Source organism: Aphanomyces astaci (genome assembly GCF_000520075.1).
Source record: "Aphanomyces astaci strain APO3 unplaced genomic scaffold supercont1.13, whole genome shotgun sequence".
NCBI classification, from domain to species: domain Eukaryota; phylum Oomycota; class Saprolegniomycetes; order Saprolegniales; family Verrucalvaceae; genus Aphanomyces; species Aphanomyces astaci.
The window spans coordinates 5,149-19,301 of NW_009798276.1; the positions used below are offsets into that span (position 1 = coordinate 5,149).

A 14,153-nucleotide genomic window follows, 5' to 3' on the forward strand; every position below is an offset into this window, starting at 1 on the left:
TACTTTATTTCAGCTGCTAACTAATCGAGTTGCAGCACCAGGCCAACTTACGCAGTACAACCACCAGTTCATCACGATGCATACCGTATTAGGATGTGAAATGGGAGTACTATACATCGTGTAGTCGTAGTGCGCCCTTGCCTTCCACGTACAGTGCTAAGGTTAGAGCAGATCAAGAGTTGAAGGTATGGCATAGCTTTGAATCATTGGACAGAGCGACGACTACATGTACTGTAGCCTAACTATATCCCTAACGTTATATACATTACTCGGAGTAGATAATGTTAGTACTGTAGTGATCACGGATGGGAGGTCATGTATGTGGCCATAGCTCCTTCAGTTTCATTGCGTCAAGCACCTTGACATGTTGACGTAAAGCAAGTTGTTTGCCAGAATGAAAACGGCAAACAACTTGTTTTACGAAAGTGCCTGTAAAACCACCTTCAACCAACCAATCATCGCAATAGATGAAGTAACTTTAAACAACGCACCCAACCGTTATTCAAGTTACTTTAGACATTATTTAAGCCTGAGAAATTTTTAAACAATGAATTTAACCCTGGAATTGCCAAAAAAGGTGCAAAGCACAATACGTTGTACTGCGAAGTATTTCGGAAGCACTACTACAGTCCAATTGTATTGATATCAGTAATATTGGAAGTTAGTTTTAAAGATTTAATACGTACAGGTAGGTGATTACGTTGATTTGACGTTTAGAGTGTAGACTGAGTGTGAGTGTTGGTCACGTGAACTCACCAAGGCGATGGGGGTAACGGGATTGTGGATGCTTCTAGCTCCAGGAGGCCGACAAGTTTCGATGGAGAGTTTAAGCGGGCAAACTCTAGCGGTTGATGCGAGCATTTGGCTTACCCAGTTTGTGAAGGCCATGCGCGACCCTGACGATGGAACGATGATGAGGAATGCACACCTTCTTGGGACATTCTATCGCATCTCGAAGTTGTTGACCCATGGAATTCGACCTGTATTCGTTTTCGACGGCGACACACCTGCAATCAAGCTCAAGACGCTGCAGCAGCGTCGATCGAGACGAGAAAAGAGTCAAGATACGCTGACGCAAACTGCCAAGAAACTCTTGATCAAACAGCAGCGAGAAAAGGGCTCCAAACAACTCCCTCCATCCGAAGTACCGCGTTCTCCTGCTGCTAAACCAGTTGAAGCCTTCCAGTACGACGCGATGTCCTCGGAGGAAAAGTCAGCGGACGACGGGAACGACAGCGACTACGATGCGACGTGGATGGTTGATGTCGAGAACTTCGAAGCGTACCAACGTAACCGGCGCCAGGATGCGCGCGAGACGTTTCTGACGTTGGCAGGCAAGCCGGAAGAGTATTCAATGGCGCAAATCAGCACGTTCCTCAAGGCGAGCAAGCTGAAGCGGGACATGAACTCTCGGAAAAGTGCCATCGACTCCCCCGAGTCCGGCCGGCGGATCGCCAGCGAAGGGGGTCGGCGATACATCTACACCAAAGCAAGTGCGCCCCACGCGCTGGACGAGTCATCCGTTGGCCGCTCTTCAGAGCATGTTCGCATCCAGGCAGCCAAGTCCGTTGACGCGACAGCAAAGCAAGACTGCGCTGTTTTCAGCCCGACCACGTTGGACACAAAACACCCGAGCTGGTTTTCCGCTGGGAAAAAGGACGCCCCGGTGGTTCTGGACTGGGCCACCGACGAGGTTTTCGTGAAATGTGACCTACCCAATGCGTTTAAGTTGGCATCGGACGCGCCCCCGTCCGATCTTGCGCACGAGACATCGAAACAATCTTCACACGACGACCATACTCCCGTGCAAGCCAAAGCAGCATCCAGTACCCCTGACGACGAATCGGACATTGGTGTGCATCGATATATATATATATATATATATATATATATATATATTATATTATGTCTACCCGTGTTGAAGCTCGTGTTGTATAGAGTGGGAAGACGTTGTTGCTCCCCCTGAACTTGAGCATGCGGTGAGCACACGTACGTACGTACTTGCCATCCTCGTTTGTTTTTACGTTGTAGTGTGGGTAGAAGCGGACAAGAGTTGCTCCACCGACCTTGGGACGACCAGTCCTTTTGGTAAGTTATTCATCTCGTGAAGGGCTACTTTTGATTGCATTGTTTAGACGAGAAACCACGTCAAGCGACTCTTGGCAGTGACACGTCCGATTTTGGTTGACACGACACGCCGAGCACAAAAGCTTACATTGTGTTTTACTGCGTGTAGAATGGGAAGAAAATACCGACGAAGTTCCGTCGAAACCATTGCCAACACAATATGTACGACGGTGAATATATATATATATATAGCGAATTCACTATAAACTTGCAAAAGTATTCGTTTCGTGGTTTGTCGTATCCATATTGCATCACGCTTGAGTTCTGATTGGTTGAAAATATTTGTCCTTTCTGTAAGAGCCAATCAAATCCACTAAAATTTGGATTAGCCAATAGCGTGTGGACATTTGTAATTACCGAATAGCCACAATATATTTGTGTTTTTTCTTATACTAATTTGTAGAACGAAGCGGCGACCTCGAGCGATGTGTTGGAACGACTTTCTCCGGCAAAGGAACTTGTGCATTCCAAGGACGACGACGAAGGCAAAGAGGACGTGACTACCAGCGCCCTGCATGCTGCGATGTCTACTGCAACCAATCTCACGTAACAACGTTGAATGAGGTCGTGTGACATATTGACACTGCGAGCAGGCAGTGGGCTGCTGGGGCTGTGAAGCGAGCTATCTTGGCACACAAACAACTGGGAACTCAATTTGAGGCAGCCACGCAGAGCCACAGTCCACTGAACAAGACTGCAAGCCCAGAAACGATGCGGTATTTGCCCCGAGGGTCGCCAGAGGAGTCGCCCATGCGATACCTTCCACGAGACAATGCAGTGCCTCAAGCATTGCCCAGTCCTTTGGATGAGTCGGAGGCGGACCTGCGGAAGCTGCGCAACCAGAAGCTGCGCGATGTGGACGGCGTCACGGACGAGATGAAGAGCCAAGTGATGGACCTGCTCCGGTTGTTCGGAGTGCCGTTCGTGGTGTGTCCCATGGAGGCGGAAGCGCAGTGCGCGACGTTGGAGCAGCTCGGGTTGGTGCAAGGTATCATCACAGACGACAGGTAGGCAGGATTCGCCCGATTTTTGAAGTTTGTGGTTGATTTTGGATAAATTTAGCGATATTTTCGCGTTTGGCGGGAAAAAAGTGTACAAAAACATGTTTAAAGACTCTAAATTCGTGGAAGCGTACTTTGCCGCCGATCTCGAGCGCGAATTGGGCCTGGACCAAGAGCGCATGGTGAGTTTGGCGTGGAAATCATACTCGTGGGTTTATTCTGTAAACGATTGTTTTAATTGCAAATGTAGAATAAAAGGGTCTTTAAATATCTAATATATAATCGTAGATTGCATTGGCATTGTTGCTCGGAAGTGATTACACCGACGGCATCAACGGCATTGGCATTGTGAATGCAGCGGAGATTGTCGGGGCGTTCGGGGGTCTCGAGGGGCTGCGCCACGTACGATGCTTTGTACTGACTATTGTATAAACATCGTCCATTATCACACTAATTGAAGTCACACATTAATTCAACCAGTGGGTTTGATTGGCTACTTGGTTAGTGCTATGGGTTTTGATTGGTCGTATATCGATTGTCTGCACCGGATTTGGTGATTCTGCTCATTCGATTGAGCACCCGATTCCAATTTCGAATCGACTTGACAATATATATATATATATATATATATATATGCTGCATTGTTTGGGTTTGTAGTTCGGCACATGGGTCAACTCGTTTGACATTACGGACGACTTGAAGAAACCCAAGAAAGTGTCGGCGGACGAGTTGGCGGCGCTGAGTCCGCTCGAGCGCTTCAAGCTCACGCACCAGTCGATTCGGCGAAACTGGAACGTCAGTGCCATCTTCCCCAACCCCCACGTGATCAAGGCGTACCAGTACCCCGACACGGACAAGTCCACGGCGCGCTTCTCGTGGTCGGTGCCGGACCTGGCCAACCTGCGCGTGTTCTGCGGCCAAGAGTTTGGCTGGCCCATCGATACGGTCGACTCGAAACTCCTTCCCGTCGTCCGCGCCGTCTCCCGGGGTTTCCAAGCCCAAACCCGCATCGACGGCTACTTTACATCGTACAACGACAATATCAAATACGCAAAGGTGCGTCTACTGTATCTTGTGCATTGCACCCCAAATAAAGAGTCATTTCGCCAAATAGCTTTCGGATCTATTTGGTCTTATTTAATCTTATACAAATATTAGTATATATGTGGTTTTGCCCAATGCGGAGGGGTCAAACGTTTGGATTGGCAGAAATTCGACATGACGTGATTTGATTGGCTCAGGCGGATCTTTAATCGATATTCCTACGACATTCGACTATTCTGCTGAGGGCTCCAGTTTCGAATCGACTTGACAACATGACGACCGGTTTCATATTAACTTCACATCTTGGTATTGTCCATTTACCCAAAATTTGGACTTGTGTGGTGATTCGTCAAATTCATCGATCGATTCTTTGGACGACTCTATTGTTTTTGTATGTGAAGTGTTGTCCAATTGTACTCACACTAATTGAGGTCTCACACGGATTAAAAGCTGATGCTGCTGATTTCCATCATTCGGATTGGCTAAATAGTGTTCCCCATTTTTTTTGGTATTTATTCTCCATGTAGAAATAAACTCAACGAAAAACCTGTTTAGATTCGAAGCAAGCGATTGAAAGCAGTGGTGAACGACATTAAAGGTATACATACTTGGGCGGACCACAAGACCTCAACATAGTGTGTGCATCTGTCTAGGCTTGAAGAAACCCCGTAAGCATGAACACGACTAGTTTATTACTTGGATTCTTGCTTGGTGGTCACGATGTTGCTGGGTCCATTCGAGTTTCCTTCGGCGGCCGCGGCGGCCTTTTTCTGGGCCCGCTGGGTTTCGATCCTGGTCTGCACGATCGCGGTGAAGTCCACCATGTACGATGCAATCACGTCGAGGTCGGCCATGGCCTTGCGCCCGTTCTGGAGCAACTCGATGTCGTCCACGGCCTTGTCTTGGTAGTCGTCGCTGGTACTGGGCACGTCCTTCACTTCAATGTGCTTCAAGATGGTGCCGTGGATGCCGCACGTGGACCGTTGCAGCAAGTTGCCCACTGCCATCAAGATCTGACCCACTTCCAGCGTCTTGTCTGACGTGATGCGGATGGTCGTGTCCACCTAATATTGTAGTGTGTTTATTCGCAACTAGAGTGACATGGAATAGAATCGACCGACATAACCAAGTAAATGTGCAGAAGAATCATCGGCAGAAGGATGTAACCCATACAGTTAGCTTTGTAGAAGAAAATCATCCACAAAGTCAAATGATAGTGTGTGACTTGAATCAGTGTGATTCCAAAATCACCCCAAGACTCCATTTTACATACAAAAGTCAGTACAAACAATCGATTGATAGATTTGGCGACTTTTGGGCTGGACACATATTATTGTGACTCCAGATTGGGCTGTTGACGATAGTATTGTTGTGTTTATTCTAACCTGGAGTGATACTGGAGAATTATGAATCCACACAACGAAATAAATGTACACAAGAATCGGCAGAAGAATTTAGCCAATCCATCATGAACGTTTAAATAGTGTGCTATTTAAATTAGTGTGAGTACAACGACTACAGGACAACATTTTACATACAAAATTCAGTACAAAATTGATAGATTTGGCGATTTTTTCAGCCCAAAAGTCCAAATTTTGGGCAAAAGAAAGACAATGCGATCGATCGTACGTCGTGCTGGAGACGAATGGCGTTGGATTCGCGGGTTTCCAGCTGCTTTTGCAACGACGCGATCTCGTTGTTGAAGTTGAGGATGTCGTTCGTTCGTTCTTTGGTGAACGTGGCGAACTTGACGCGCTTGCGCTCGTTGTCGGACTCGTGGAGCCGCTGGTTTTCCGACAAATCCCGGTTCGCGTCCTTGAGCGTGTTGTACCGGTTGACCAGGTCCGTGATCTCGGGGTAGTCTTCTGGGACAGTTTCCTGCACGAGTTCCAAGTACCGCGTGTACTTCATGTTCTTCTTGACCTGGCACGAGAGTGAATTCGTGAACGAGCGCCGTCGGCGGGTTGCGTACCTCGTTGCTGAGCTTTTCGTTTTCGTCGTTGAAGCGTTCGAGCGACTCTTTGAGCCTCGCCACGTCTTGTTCCTTGGCCAAACGCTGCTTGATTTCGTCGGACGCGCGCTTGATGGCGCGGTTCCGCTTGGATTCGTTCTCTTGCAGGAACTTGTTGAACTTGATGAGCGACTCTTGCAACTCCAGGTCCTTCTTTCGAAGCCCCTCCTCCCGTCGACGAAACGCATCCTAACCCCCACCGTGTTCTTGTGACGCCAATTCAGTTTGCACCGGCAACAAGTACCTCGCGGCGGGAGAACTCTTCCTTTTGCGCATCCAATGCTTCTTGGACTTCAAACATTTGTCGTCGTTTTTCCAAGAGTCGAGTAGCTGGAGACACGTGGTCCAACGTCAATGTCTGAGGCATCGCAGCCCTCCTAGCGTATACCACGCATGACAGCTTCGCCCGATGCATGATGATAGACGTACGCTTTCTCGGCGCCGGGACCTTGCATGATCACGTCGCGTGGGGGCTTCAAGTGGCTTCAAGTGCGGTGTACTATTTTTAGATTGCAAATGCTCCCTTTCTAGTACTACTAGGAGTAATTTAGTTTAGTCAGTTTAGTAGATACTATTAGTAGGTGACATACTAGTAGTAGAGTCCCATGAATTTTGATGTGAGGTTCTGGGTGGCTATCCGGATACGTCGAAGTGCACAACTGACCCTTCTCCGGTGAAGAAGAGGCCAAGACGGATCGAGCACTTTAGTGGCAGCTGCAATGTCCGCTCCACAGCAAGCCAACCACAGGTTGCCAGGTATGCGAGTGACTTCGTCTCCATGAGGACTCATCATGTCAAAGGTCACGGAGGCAGGGACAGCGACGGCATTCCGTCCAATCAGGTACGGACGTCATCAATTGAGTCGTTTCAACACCTCACTTCGGTGCGATAGTTTCCTGTCCGCACGTTTTCAGCCCCACCTGGCGATGCAGTTGACGCCAATCGACCAATCTATGCGCCGTACAAAAGTGGCGCGGCTGGTGGATACAACCCGGGTCCCCACGGTCATTCGTACCAACAACATCAACATCCGCGTGGGTCAGGTTACGTGCCGCGAGGGGTGCCAACTGGGGAGTTTCGCCCTGGACAACCCTTCATTCCACGAGGAGGAGCTCCGCAGCCGCATCATGTGACACACGAACAAGGCCACGACCCCAACGTAAACCCTCCACAGCACCCTCACCACCATCCTGGCCAAGGACAACGCGTGGGTCACAACCAGCAACCCGGAGGTCTAGGGCGACCACCAAATAGAGGTCCGAACCCCAACGTGGCTCCATTCGTGCCGCAGTCTATGCAACACGCCCCCCAACTCCCGCAACAATCTGGGTACAATCCTCGCCACCAACAACCGTACTACGCCATGCAAGGTACATCCACGACGCTTGTTGCATTATGGACGCTTATCTCGCATGTAGGAGGCTACGGCGCGGCCCCACCCCCTCACATGTACGCCCCTCACCTGAACCAGGCTCATTTGCCGTACCCACCCATGCAAATGGGTCTGAATCCGTCGCTTGGGCTGGGCGTTCCAGGCCTAGCACCCCCCATCGCTCCGCCGCCAGTCGTGCCACCTCCGCGTGAAAAGAAGGCGATGCTCATCATCGACCCCAGGACGCAAAAGCCCATCAACGAATGCCTCGCCGAACCTTCAGACAAGAAAGCCAACCCTCCGAAGGCCACGTCGACATTGCGCGCCGCGTCCAAGGAGTTTGTCATGCCTTCCGCCGTCCCCGTGGCTTCTCACATCAGCCCTCCCATCCCCCCGTCGTCCCCAATTGTTCACAAGGAGGCCACGCCGCTTTCCCCCAAACCACATCCGAAGGTAATCGTGCACACATCCCCGACAAATTCCCCAAAGCATTCGCCCAAACCCCAGCCAAAGGAGCTGCAATTCCAGCATTCGCCCAAAACCCAGCCAAAGGAGCTGCAATTCCAGCATTCGCCCAAAACCCAGCCAAAGGAGCTGCAATTCCAGCATTCACCCAAACCCCAGCCAAAGGAGCTGCAATTCCTGCAGTCGCCAACGTCCAAGCCCAAGTCCCCCGTGGCAACCCCGGCGTTGTCGTCGCCCAAGTCTGTGGGGTCCCCCAAGGCAGCAGCAACACCAGTCGAGCCCAGTCTTGTGTTTGGGACGGTGGAGCTGGACGCAGACTTGCTGGTTGCGTCTCCTACGAACGTGTCGCTGCCCCCTGGCTTTGAAGCCCCAGCCGAAGAGGAGGAAGACGTGAAGCAGGTGGTGGCACCCAAGCGCACGATCGCCCGCCCTCCAAATGACGCGCCTGCGAAGAAGGGCAAGACGTGCTACTCTGTTCGATTTCTCTTCAGGTACACTACAACCCCACAAAGCCAGTGGTCGTAATAACGTGCGTAGTTTCCGAGAAGAGTACCCGACCCTTCCAGACTCTGACGCCACGGGATGGCTGTCGATGGAGATCACGAGCGACGGCCCGAGTGACCGCCGCGGAGCAGCGCGACGCACGGACCGTCAAAACTCTGGCGGCGGTCCGCCCACTGGACAATTGCAACGCCAAAGCAGCCGTGGAAACAACAACGGTACTTGTTGTGATGTCCTTTTACCCAACATTTTGGACTTTAGTGCTGATTCTTTGCCAAATTTATCGATCGATTCGTTGTCCTGGCTCTTTTGTATGGAAAGATCGTCGAGTATCACACTAATTTCAGTCACACACTAATTCGGTGTTGAATTGGTTCAAGAGTGAATTTGATTGGCCACTTGATTCTTCGTGATCTGGGTTTGGATTGGTCGTATATCGATTACCTGCGGATTTGGTTATTTTGCTTCATTCAATTGACCACCCCACTTGAATATCGAATCGACTTGACAAATCCCCCTATATTTCGTGTTGCTTTAGACAAGTCCAAGCAGCAATGGCAACGCGACCAGACGACCTCTCGACGGACTCCTGGGGGAGGCCGTGGTGGCAAGTCGTCGCACCAGCAGCCATTCAACGACGGCGTAGAAGGAGCTTTGAAACGAAACGACGAGAATCGATGGGTGCCCGTCAAAGCCACGTCCAACCTGGAGAAGGTGCTGAAGCAAGTGCAGAGCATCATGAACAAGATGACGACGCAAATGTTTGACGTTCTTTCACGGCAGCTGAGCGAGATCCACATGGAGAGCGACGAGATGCTCACGAGTGTCATCACATCCATCTTTGACAAGGCGCTGGGCGAGCCCCACTTTTGCGAATTGTACGCGAACTTGTGCGTTCGGTTAGAAACCCATTGGCAAGTGTGGAGTTTTTTGCAAATTGTCCACAACCAAGACCTGGACTCGTGGTGGTGGACCAAGATGAGCGACGTCGACGCCGAAGTCGTGGGTCCGTTCGCGACCGCCGACGAACTGTTTGAAAACGCAGAGGAAGATCCACTGGATGTGATCCCCGCCCCCGAAGGGCTGACGCTCAAGGAAGTGCGCGTCCGCAACGGCAAGTTCATCAAAGTGTGGGAAGCCGCGTCGTCTGCCGCCTTGTACTGGTCTGGCCAAAACGTCGAAGATTTGGGCGAGTCCCAAGTACTGTATGGCCCGTTCGCGAGCTGGGACGAAGCCAACATCAACGCGATCAAGACGACGTCGTTCAAGCGGCTGCTGCTGAACGCGTGCCAAGCCGAGTTTGAAAAGGACAACATTTACGAAGAGCTCGACAAGACCATGGCCATCGCCCGCGAAGAGGGCACGCTCACCGCCGAGGTTGAAGCCAGCTACGCGGAGAAGAAGATGCTGACCAAACGGCGAATGCTGGGAAACATCCGGTTCATTGGCGAGCTGTTCCGCAAGGGTATGCTGCAGGAGCGTATCATGCACGCGTGCATCATGAAGCTGATGGGGGTGGTCCGTGTCCCCCATCCCGACCAGTACAAGATCGCGCCGATCAATCCGACCGCGGCACCCGACGACGAAAGCATCGAGTCGCTGTCGAAACTTCTGACTACGATGGGCAAGGACCTCGAAGCGCTCAGCGGGTCCCCAGGGGCGATGGCCGAGTACTTTGACTACTTGACCTATCTGACCAAGGACAAGCGGCTGTCGTCGCGCATCAATTTCATGATCCTCGACGTGATCGACCTGCGCCACAATCGATGGGTGCCGCGGCGGAAAGAACTGACGCAGAAGACGCTGCTTGAAATCCGAAACGATGCTGAAAAGGAGTACGCCGCCGCGGGCAAGAAGCAGGGCCCGCCGCCGCCGTCACGTGGCGTCGCGTCCTCGTCGTCAGCGCGTGAAATGGGCCAGCGGGGAGCCCCTCGAGGAGGCAACAACCCACCTCCCCAGCGAAGCAACTTCAATCTGGACCGATCTCGATCGCAGCAAGTGGACAAGGCAGGCCCGTCCGGCCGACCTGCGACCTATGGCAGCTTCAAGGGAAAGGCGGGAGGAGGAGGGGGAAGTCGTGCGGCGACCCCGCCGTTGCCCGACAAGCCGGCGAAAGTACCGGTTCAAAAGGAGATTGCCACCCAAGTGAGTCAACTGTCGGAGGACGTCACGCAAGGCATTGCAAAGAAAGCCAAGGCCATTTTGGAGGAGTTTGTGCAGCTCCAGGACGCCAAGGAGGCCGCGGCGTGCGTGGCCGAGCTCAAGACCAGCTTGGCGCCAGGCCTGTCGCCCCTCGTCGTGTCGAGCGTGTTCGCAAAGGAATCGTTCCAACTAGCCATCGAGGCCAAGGACGCGATCCGCCAAGGCTTGTTTGATGCGCTCACGACTTTGCACGTTGACAAGGTGTTGGAGAGCGACGCCATCAAGTTTGCGCTGGAGGCGGTCGTGCTGGCCGCGCCAGACGTGTGCTACGACGTGCCCAAGATCCACGAGCACGTGGGGACGCTAGTGAGCCGCTTCTTCCGGTCGATTCCGTCGCTGTCGCTTGAGTGGTTGATCAGTGGCATCGAAGCCGACGCGGACTTGCTGGAGGAACTGGTCGAGAGCGGCGTGCTGGGGGGTATCGTGGGTGTCTACTTGTCGCAGATTCCCCCGGCGGTGGCCCATGACCAGTCCAAGGCGTTTGTGGCTGTGAATGTGACGTCGATTCTGCCCAGTCATAAGCGCGCCGTGGCCGATGTGTTGGCGTGGATGACCAAGTTCAACTTGAGCCAGGCGCTTCCTGCGATCCACGCCGCCGGTCAAGTGGTGTCCGCCGCCGAGGGTTTCAAAGACGAAGATGCGACCATCGCGTGGGTAGAGGCCAACGTCCACGGAGACAAGCGCAAGGACAGGTTGTTTTGCAAGCAAACGTGCCTCTTCCTGCTGAGCACGTCGGGGACCGAATACAGCCGCCTCTTGATGGGTTTGTGCGGCAACATTGAAGGTGAATTGACCCTCGTCAGTGGCATTGTCCAGGAAGTGGCTCCAGGTACGTCCACAAACGACCATATCGATCGAAAGGCAAATCTCAACACAAAACGATCTATATGTGGTAGAGAAATTGAAGGACTTGCTGTCGCACTTGCTGGACGCGCATGTAGTGTCGGACAAAGCGCTGACGACATGGAAAGACACGAGTCGTCGCAGCCCCAGCCGAGAAAAGGCGCTGGTGCACATTGGCGCGTTCATCGACAAGTTGAAATAACTAGTTACTACGTGTGTACTCGGAATAGAAAATGCATCGTGTGTTTGATATGTACTTGGTGGATATCTATCTACTTGCGCGAGGCGGGCTTTAACCGCGGGTCCTTGAGCTTGGTCGAGTCGGTTCGCCTTTCAACGTCGTGGAGCTCCCGCGACCGCTGCCTCGTCTTGACGACTACGTTGGAAGACGACGACCCGCCGCCGCCGCCCTTTTTCATCTCGAGAACCTTTTGCAGCAGGCTCTGGTTGATTTGCACTTCCAAGTTGGTGTGGTCCGCCTGGAGCAGCTGCTGCTCCTTGGCTTCGATTTGCTGCTTGAGCCAGTGTTGCTGCATTTGGTTCTTGTTGGCGCGCTGCTGCTGCACCATTCGCTCCCGCTTCTCGTTGGTTTCCCGCTCAATGCGCCACATGTCGGCTTGCTTGTTGTACTCGCTATTCACGTTGTAAACACGAGACCGTTGGTTTGTCTAGAAAGTGTGAGGGTATGTCGTACTCTTTTTCGCGGCTTTCCCGCTCTTTCTTGAGTTTCATTTGCGCTTTCAAATACGCTTGTTGGTCGGCATTTCGCGCGGCAGCGTCGTGCTTCTTTTTGGCTTCGAGGGCCATTTGCTTGGCTTCGTAGTCCTAACATGAAAACATGTCGGGGGGATGCAGGGGGGATGGGGGGGCTGCTACCGCTTGGTATCGCAACACTCGGAGCTCGTCCTCCTTGTTCTTGATGTCCATTTCCGCCTTGGACGTGTCGTCAAAGTACTTCATCTTGGCCTGAATGCGCATCGAGAGGTCCTCGAGCCCCTTTTGACGAAGCGCTTCCTTTCGTTCCTCCATTCGAATATAGTCGTCCGCGAGCTTGAGTTCCAATTCCCGGTCGGCCATTTTCAATTGCTTTTTCTTGTCGAGTAGCTCGGCATTCTCGAGCAAGACCTTGGCCATTTTCTTCATTTCGGCTTCTTTCCGAGCTATTTCCTTGGCTTCCTGTTGTTGTGTATGCGTTAGTTGGTACCGCATCAACCCTCACGAGGTTATGAGCGTGCGTGCACCTCCTCCTTCTTTTGCCGGGAAATCGTTTCCGCCATGCGAATTTCGGCATCCCTAAGTCGAAACAAATGAAGCAAAAGATTGAATCAAACGCATGCGAGTACAGTACCGTCGGGCGTTGAGCTCGTCTTGCCTTTTCTTGAGCTTGTATTGCCGCTGTTCTTCTTGAATCAAGTTTTGTGCTTTGGCGCGTTCGATGCGCCGTCTGTCCTTTTCCGCTTCCAGGTCATTTAGCCTTTCCAACGTCTTCATGCTTTCTTCAAAGTACTTTCCGTCCTCGACAGAGTGCTCGAGTTGGCGTTGCTGTTTTGCTGCGATTTGCGCCTCCAACTCGCTCGACCATTGGGACTTTTTGACTTCTTTTTGAACCCTCTATACATCGTAACAGCAAACCAATGTTAATTTTGCTTCCAATTGGGGGGGGCGATGAGCTATCTAGGGGACACCTTGGCTTGCGCTTCCTGTGCTTCCACGAGGCCTTGGTATTGCACGAGATCGTTCCAGATGTCCCCCTGCTTGTGCTTCGTCGGCGACTTCTTTGGGGGCAGCACAAAGCCCACACTCCTTTGCTGAATTTGAGCTTCCGTCAAATAACTCGATTCCCCAGCATCTGCAGCGCTGACAGTTCTAAAAAGCAAATCGTCAGACACGCCTGAAAGTGGTCGTATTTCGTACCTTGACTTTGAACTGGGGGGAGTGTTGCGAGTGCCTTTCCTGTTTGTGTTGTGTTTGTCACCTAAGTTTTCTTCAATGCCGCTCAACGCTGCTGCCTGTTGGGCTGACGAGGTGGGCTGTTTGTCGGTATCTGAGTGTGCTTTCGCATGCGATAGTTTGTGTACAAGGTCTTGAAGGTCATTGTCCTACTACGGATTAGTCCGGACAAGAAATGCCTCGAAAGAAAACCTACTGAAAGTTGAGTGGACAGTCCGTGCTGATTGAGATGCGCCAAAATCTCCACAGACAGTTTTTGGGCCACGGGGGGGGTCTTCTTGGACAGCTTCTGAATGCGCACGCACATGGACAGGCGCAACTTTTCCTTCATTTTCATCTGAAGTGCCTTTTGTCGAATGCGTTCTTTGTCCAGCGTTCGCAGAGATGCCCTACGAACGTGCATGACAAAGGTTTCAATGCTGCATTGATTGATTACCTCGTTGTGTGGGAATCCGCCACAGACAATGCACTGCTCCCGGTCATGGCTCAAATTTGCCACGAGGCGAGGGGAAGCGAGTGCGGACGAGGCCGGTCACAGTTGGAAAGGCAGTCGCAGTGGTACGTTTCACACTCGGACGCAGCTAAATATATATGCGGGTGGTTTCGATGCAGTTACACTTCAACGTCACTTCCATCG

The 14,153-nt window shown here is 51.9% G+C and overlaps 4 protein-coding genes across 10 annotated transcripts; 2 read left to right on the forward strand and 2 right to left on the reverse strand.

Annotated features, from left to right (window-relative positions):
• The first annotated feature begins 735 nt into the window (after positions 1 to 735).
• On the forward strand, positions 736 to 5,369 carry H257_06457 (hypothetical protein). 7 transcript variants are annotated; one of them, XM_009831668.1, is made up of 12 exons: positions 736 to 1,853; positions 1,939 to 1,989; positions 2,032 to 2,088; positions 2,136 to 2,183; positions 2,237 to 2,289; positions 2,531 to 2,673; positions 2,721 to 3,134; positions 3,190 to 3,310; positions 3,417 to 3,530; positions 3,786 to 4,184; positions 4,728 to 4,770; positions 4,826 to 5,369. In XM_009831668.1, exons 1-12 carry the CDS (start codon positions 764 to 766, stop codon positions 4,858 to 4,860), a joined length of 2,568 nt encoding a protein of 855 aa, XP_009829970.1. In that variant the 5' UTR covers positions 736 to 763; the 3' UTR covers positions 4,861 to 5,369. The 7 variants fall into 7 exon arrangements, with proteins under 7 accessions (XP_009829970.1, XP_009829972.1, XP_009829971.1 ...); XM_009831670.1 differs by having other exon boundaries at positions 2,041 to 2,088; XM_009831669.1 differs by having other exon boundaries at positions 2,041 to 2,088; positions 4,728 to 5,369.
• H257_06458 (hypothetical protein) lies at positions 4,865 to 6,655 on the reverse strand (the record flags this gene model as incomplete). Its single annotated transcript, XM_009831675.1, has 5 exons — positions 6,613 to 6,655; positions 6,428 to 6,560; positions 6,145 to 6,372; positions 5,802 to 6,095; positions 4,865 to 5,236 (listed from the first exon to the last, which is right to left on the reverse strand). The coding sequence occupies exons 1-5, from the start codon at positions 6,636 to 6,638 to the stop codon at positions 4,865 to 4,867; spliced, it is 1,053 nt and encodes a 350-aa protein (XP_009829977.1). The 5' UTR covers positions 6,639 to 6,655.
• Positions 6,656 to 6,828: 173 nt separating this feature from the next.
• On the forward strand, positions 6,829 to 11,811 carry H257_06459 (hypothetical protein). Its single transcript, XM_009831676.1, has 7 exons — positions 6,829 to 6,939; positions 6,984 to 7,024; positions 7,076 to 7,553; positions 7,602 to 8,511; positions 8,558 to 8,739; positions 9,060 to 11,552; positions 11,620 to 11,811. Exons 1-7 carry the CDS (start codon positions 6,903 to 6,905, stop codon positions 11,766 to 11,768), a joined length of 4,290 nt encoding a protein of 1,429 aa, XP_009829978.1. The 5' UTR covers positions 6,829 to 6,902; the 3' UTR covers positions 11,769 to 11,811.
• On the reverse strand, positions 11,783 to 14,085 carry H257_06460 (hypothetical protein). The gene is made up of 9 exons (XM_009831677.1): positions 13,953 to 14,085; positions 13,713 to 13,905; positions 13,481 to 13,665; positions 13,252 to 13,432; positions 12,915 to 13,177; positions 12,808 to 12,859; positions 12,443 to 12,742; positions 12,261 to 12,391; positions 11,783 to 12,199 (listed from the first exon to the last, which is right to left on the reverse strand). The coding sequence occupies exons 1-9, from the start codon at positions 13,997 to 13,999 to the stop codon at positions 11,839 to 11,841; spliced, it is 1,713 nt and encodes a 570-aa protein (XP_009829979.1). The 5' UTR covers positions 14,000 to 14,085; the 3' UTR covers positions 11,783 to 11,838.
• Positions 14,086 to 14,153: the final 68 nt, after the last annotated feature.

Excerpts from the sequence above, each read along its gene's own strand:
- H257_06459 (XM_009831676.1), top strand. The coding sequence starts at position 6,903 with ATGTCCGCTCCACAGCAAGCCAACCACAGGTTGCCAG. Across the intron at positions 6,940-6,983 it reads AGCCAACCACAGGTTGCCAG|GTCACGGAGGCAGGGACAGC; the intron begins GTATGCGAGTGA and ends ATCATGTCAAAG. Across the intron at positions 8,512-8,557 it reads TCTGTTCGATTTCTCTTCAG|TTTCCGAGAAGAGTACCCGA; the intron begins GTACACTACAAC and ends TAACGTGCGTAG.
- H257_06460 (XM_009831677.1), bottom strand. The coding sequence starts at position 13,999 with ATGACCGGGAGCAGTGCATTGTCTGTGGCGGATTCCCACACAACGAG. Across the intron at positions 13,433-13,480 it reads CCCCCCAGTTCAAAGTCAAG|AACTGTCAGCGCTGCAGATG; the intron begins GTACGAAATACG and ends TTTGCTTTTTAG. Across the intron at positions 12,860-12,914 it reads GACGAGCTCAACGCCCGACG|GGATGCCGAAATTCGCATGG; the intron begins GTACTGTACTCG and ends GTTTCGACTTAG.
- H257_06457 (XM_009831668.1), top strand. The coding sequence starts at position 764 with ATGGGGGTAACGGGATTGTGGATGCTTCTAGCTCCAGGAGGCCGACAA. Across the intron at positions 2,184-2,236 it reads CAGTGACACGTCCGATTTTG|AATGGGAAGAAAATACCGAC; the intron begins GTTGACACGACA and ends TACTGCGTGTAG. Across the intron at positions 3,531-3,785 it reads GTCTCGAGGGGCTGCGCCAC|TTCGGCACATGGGTCAACTC; the intron begins GTACGATGCTTT and ends TTGGGTTTGTAG.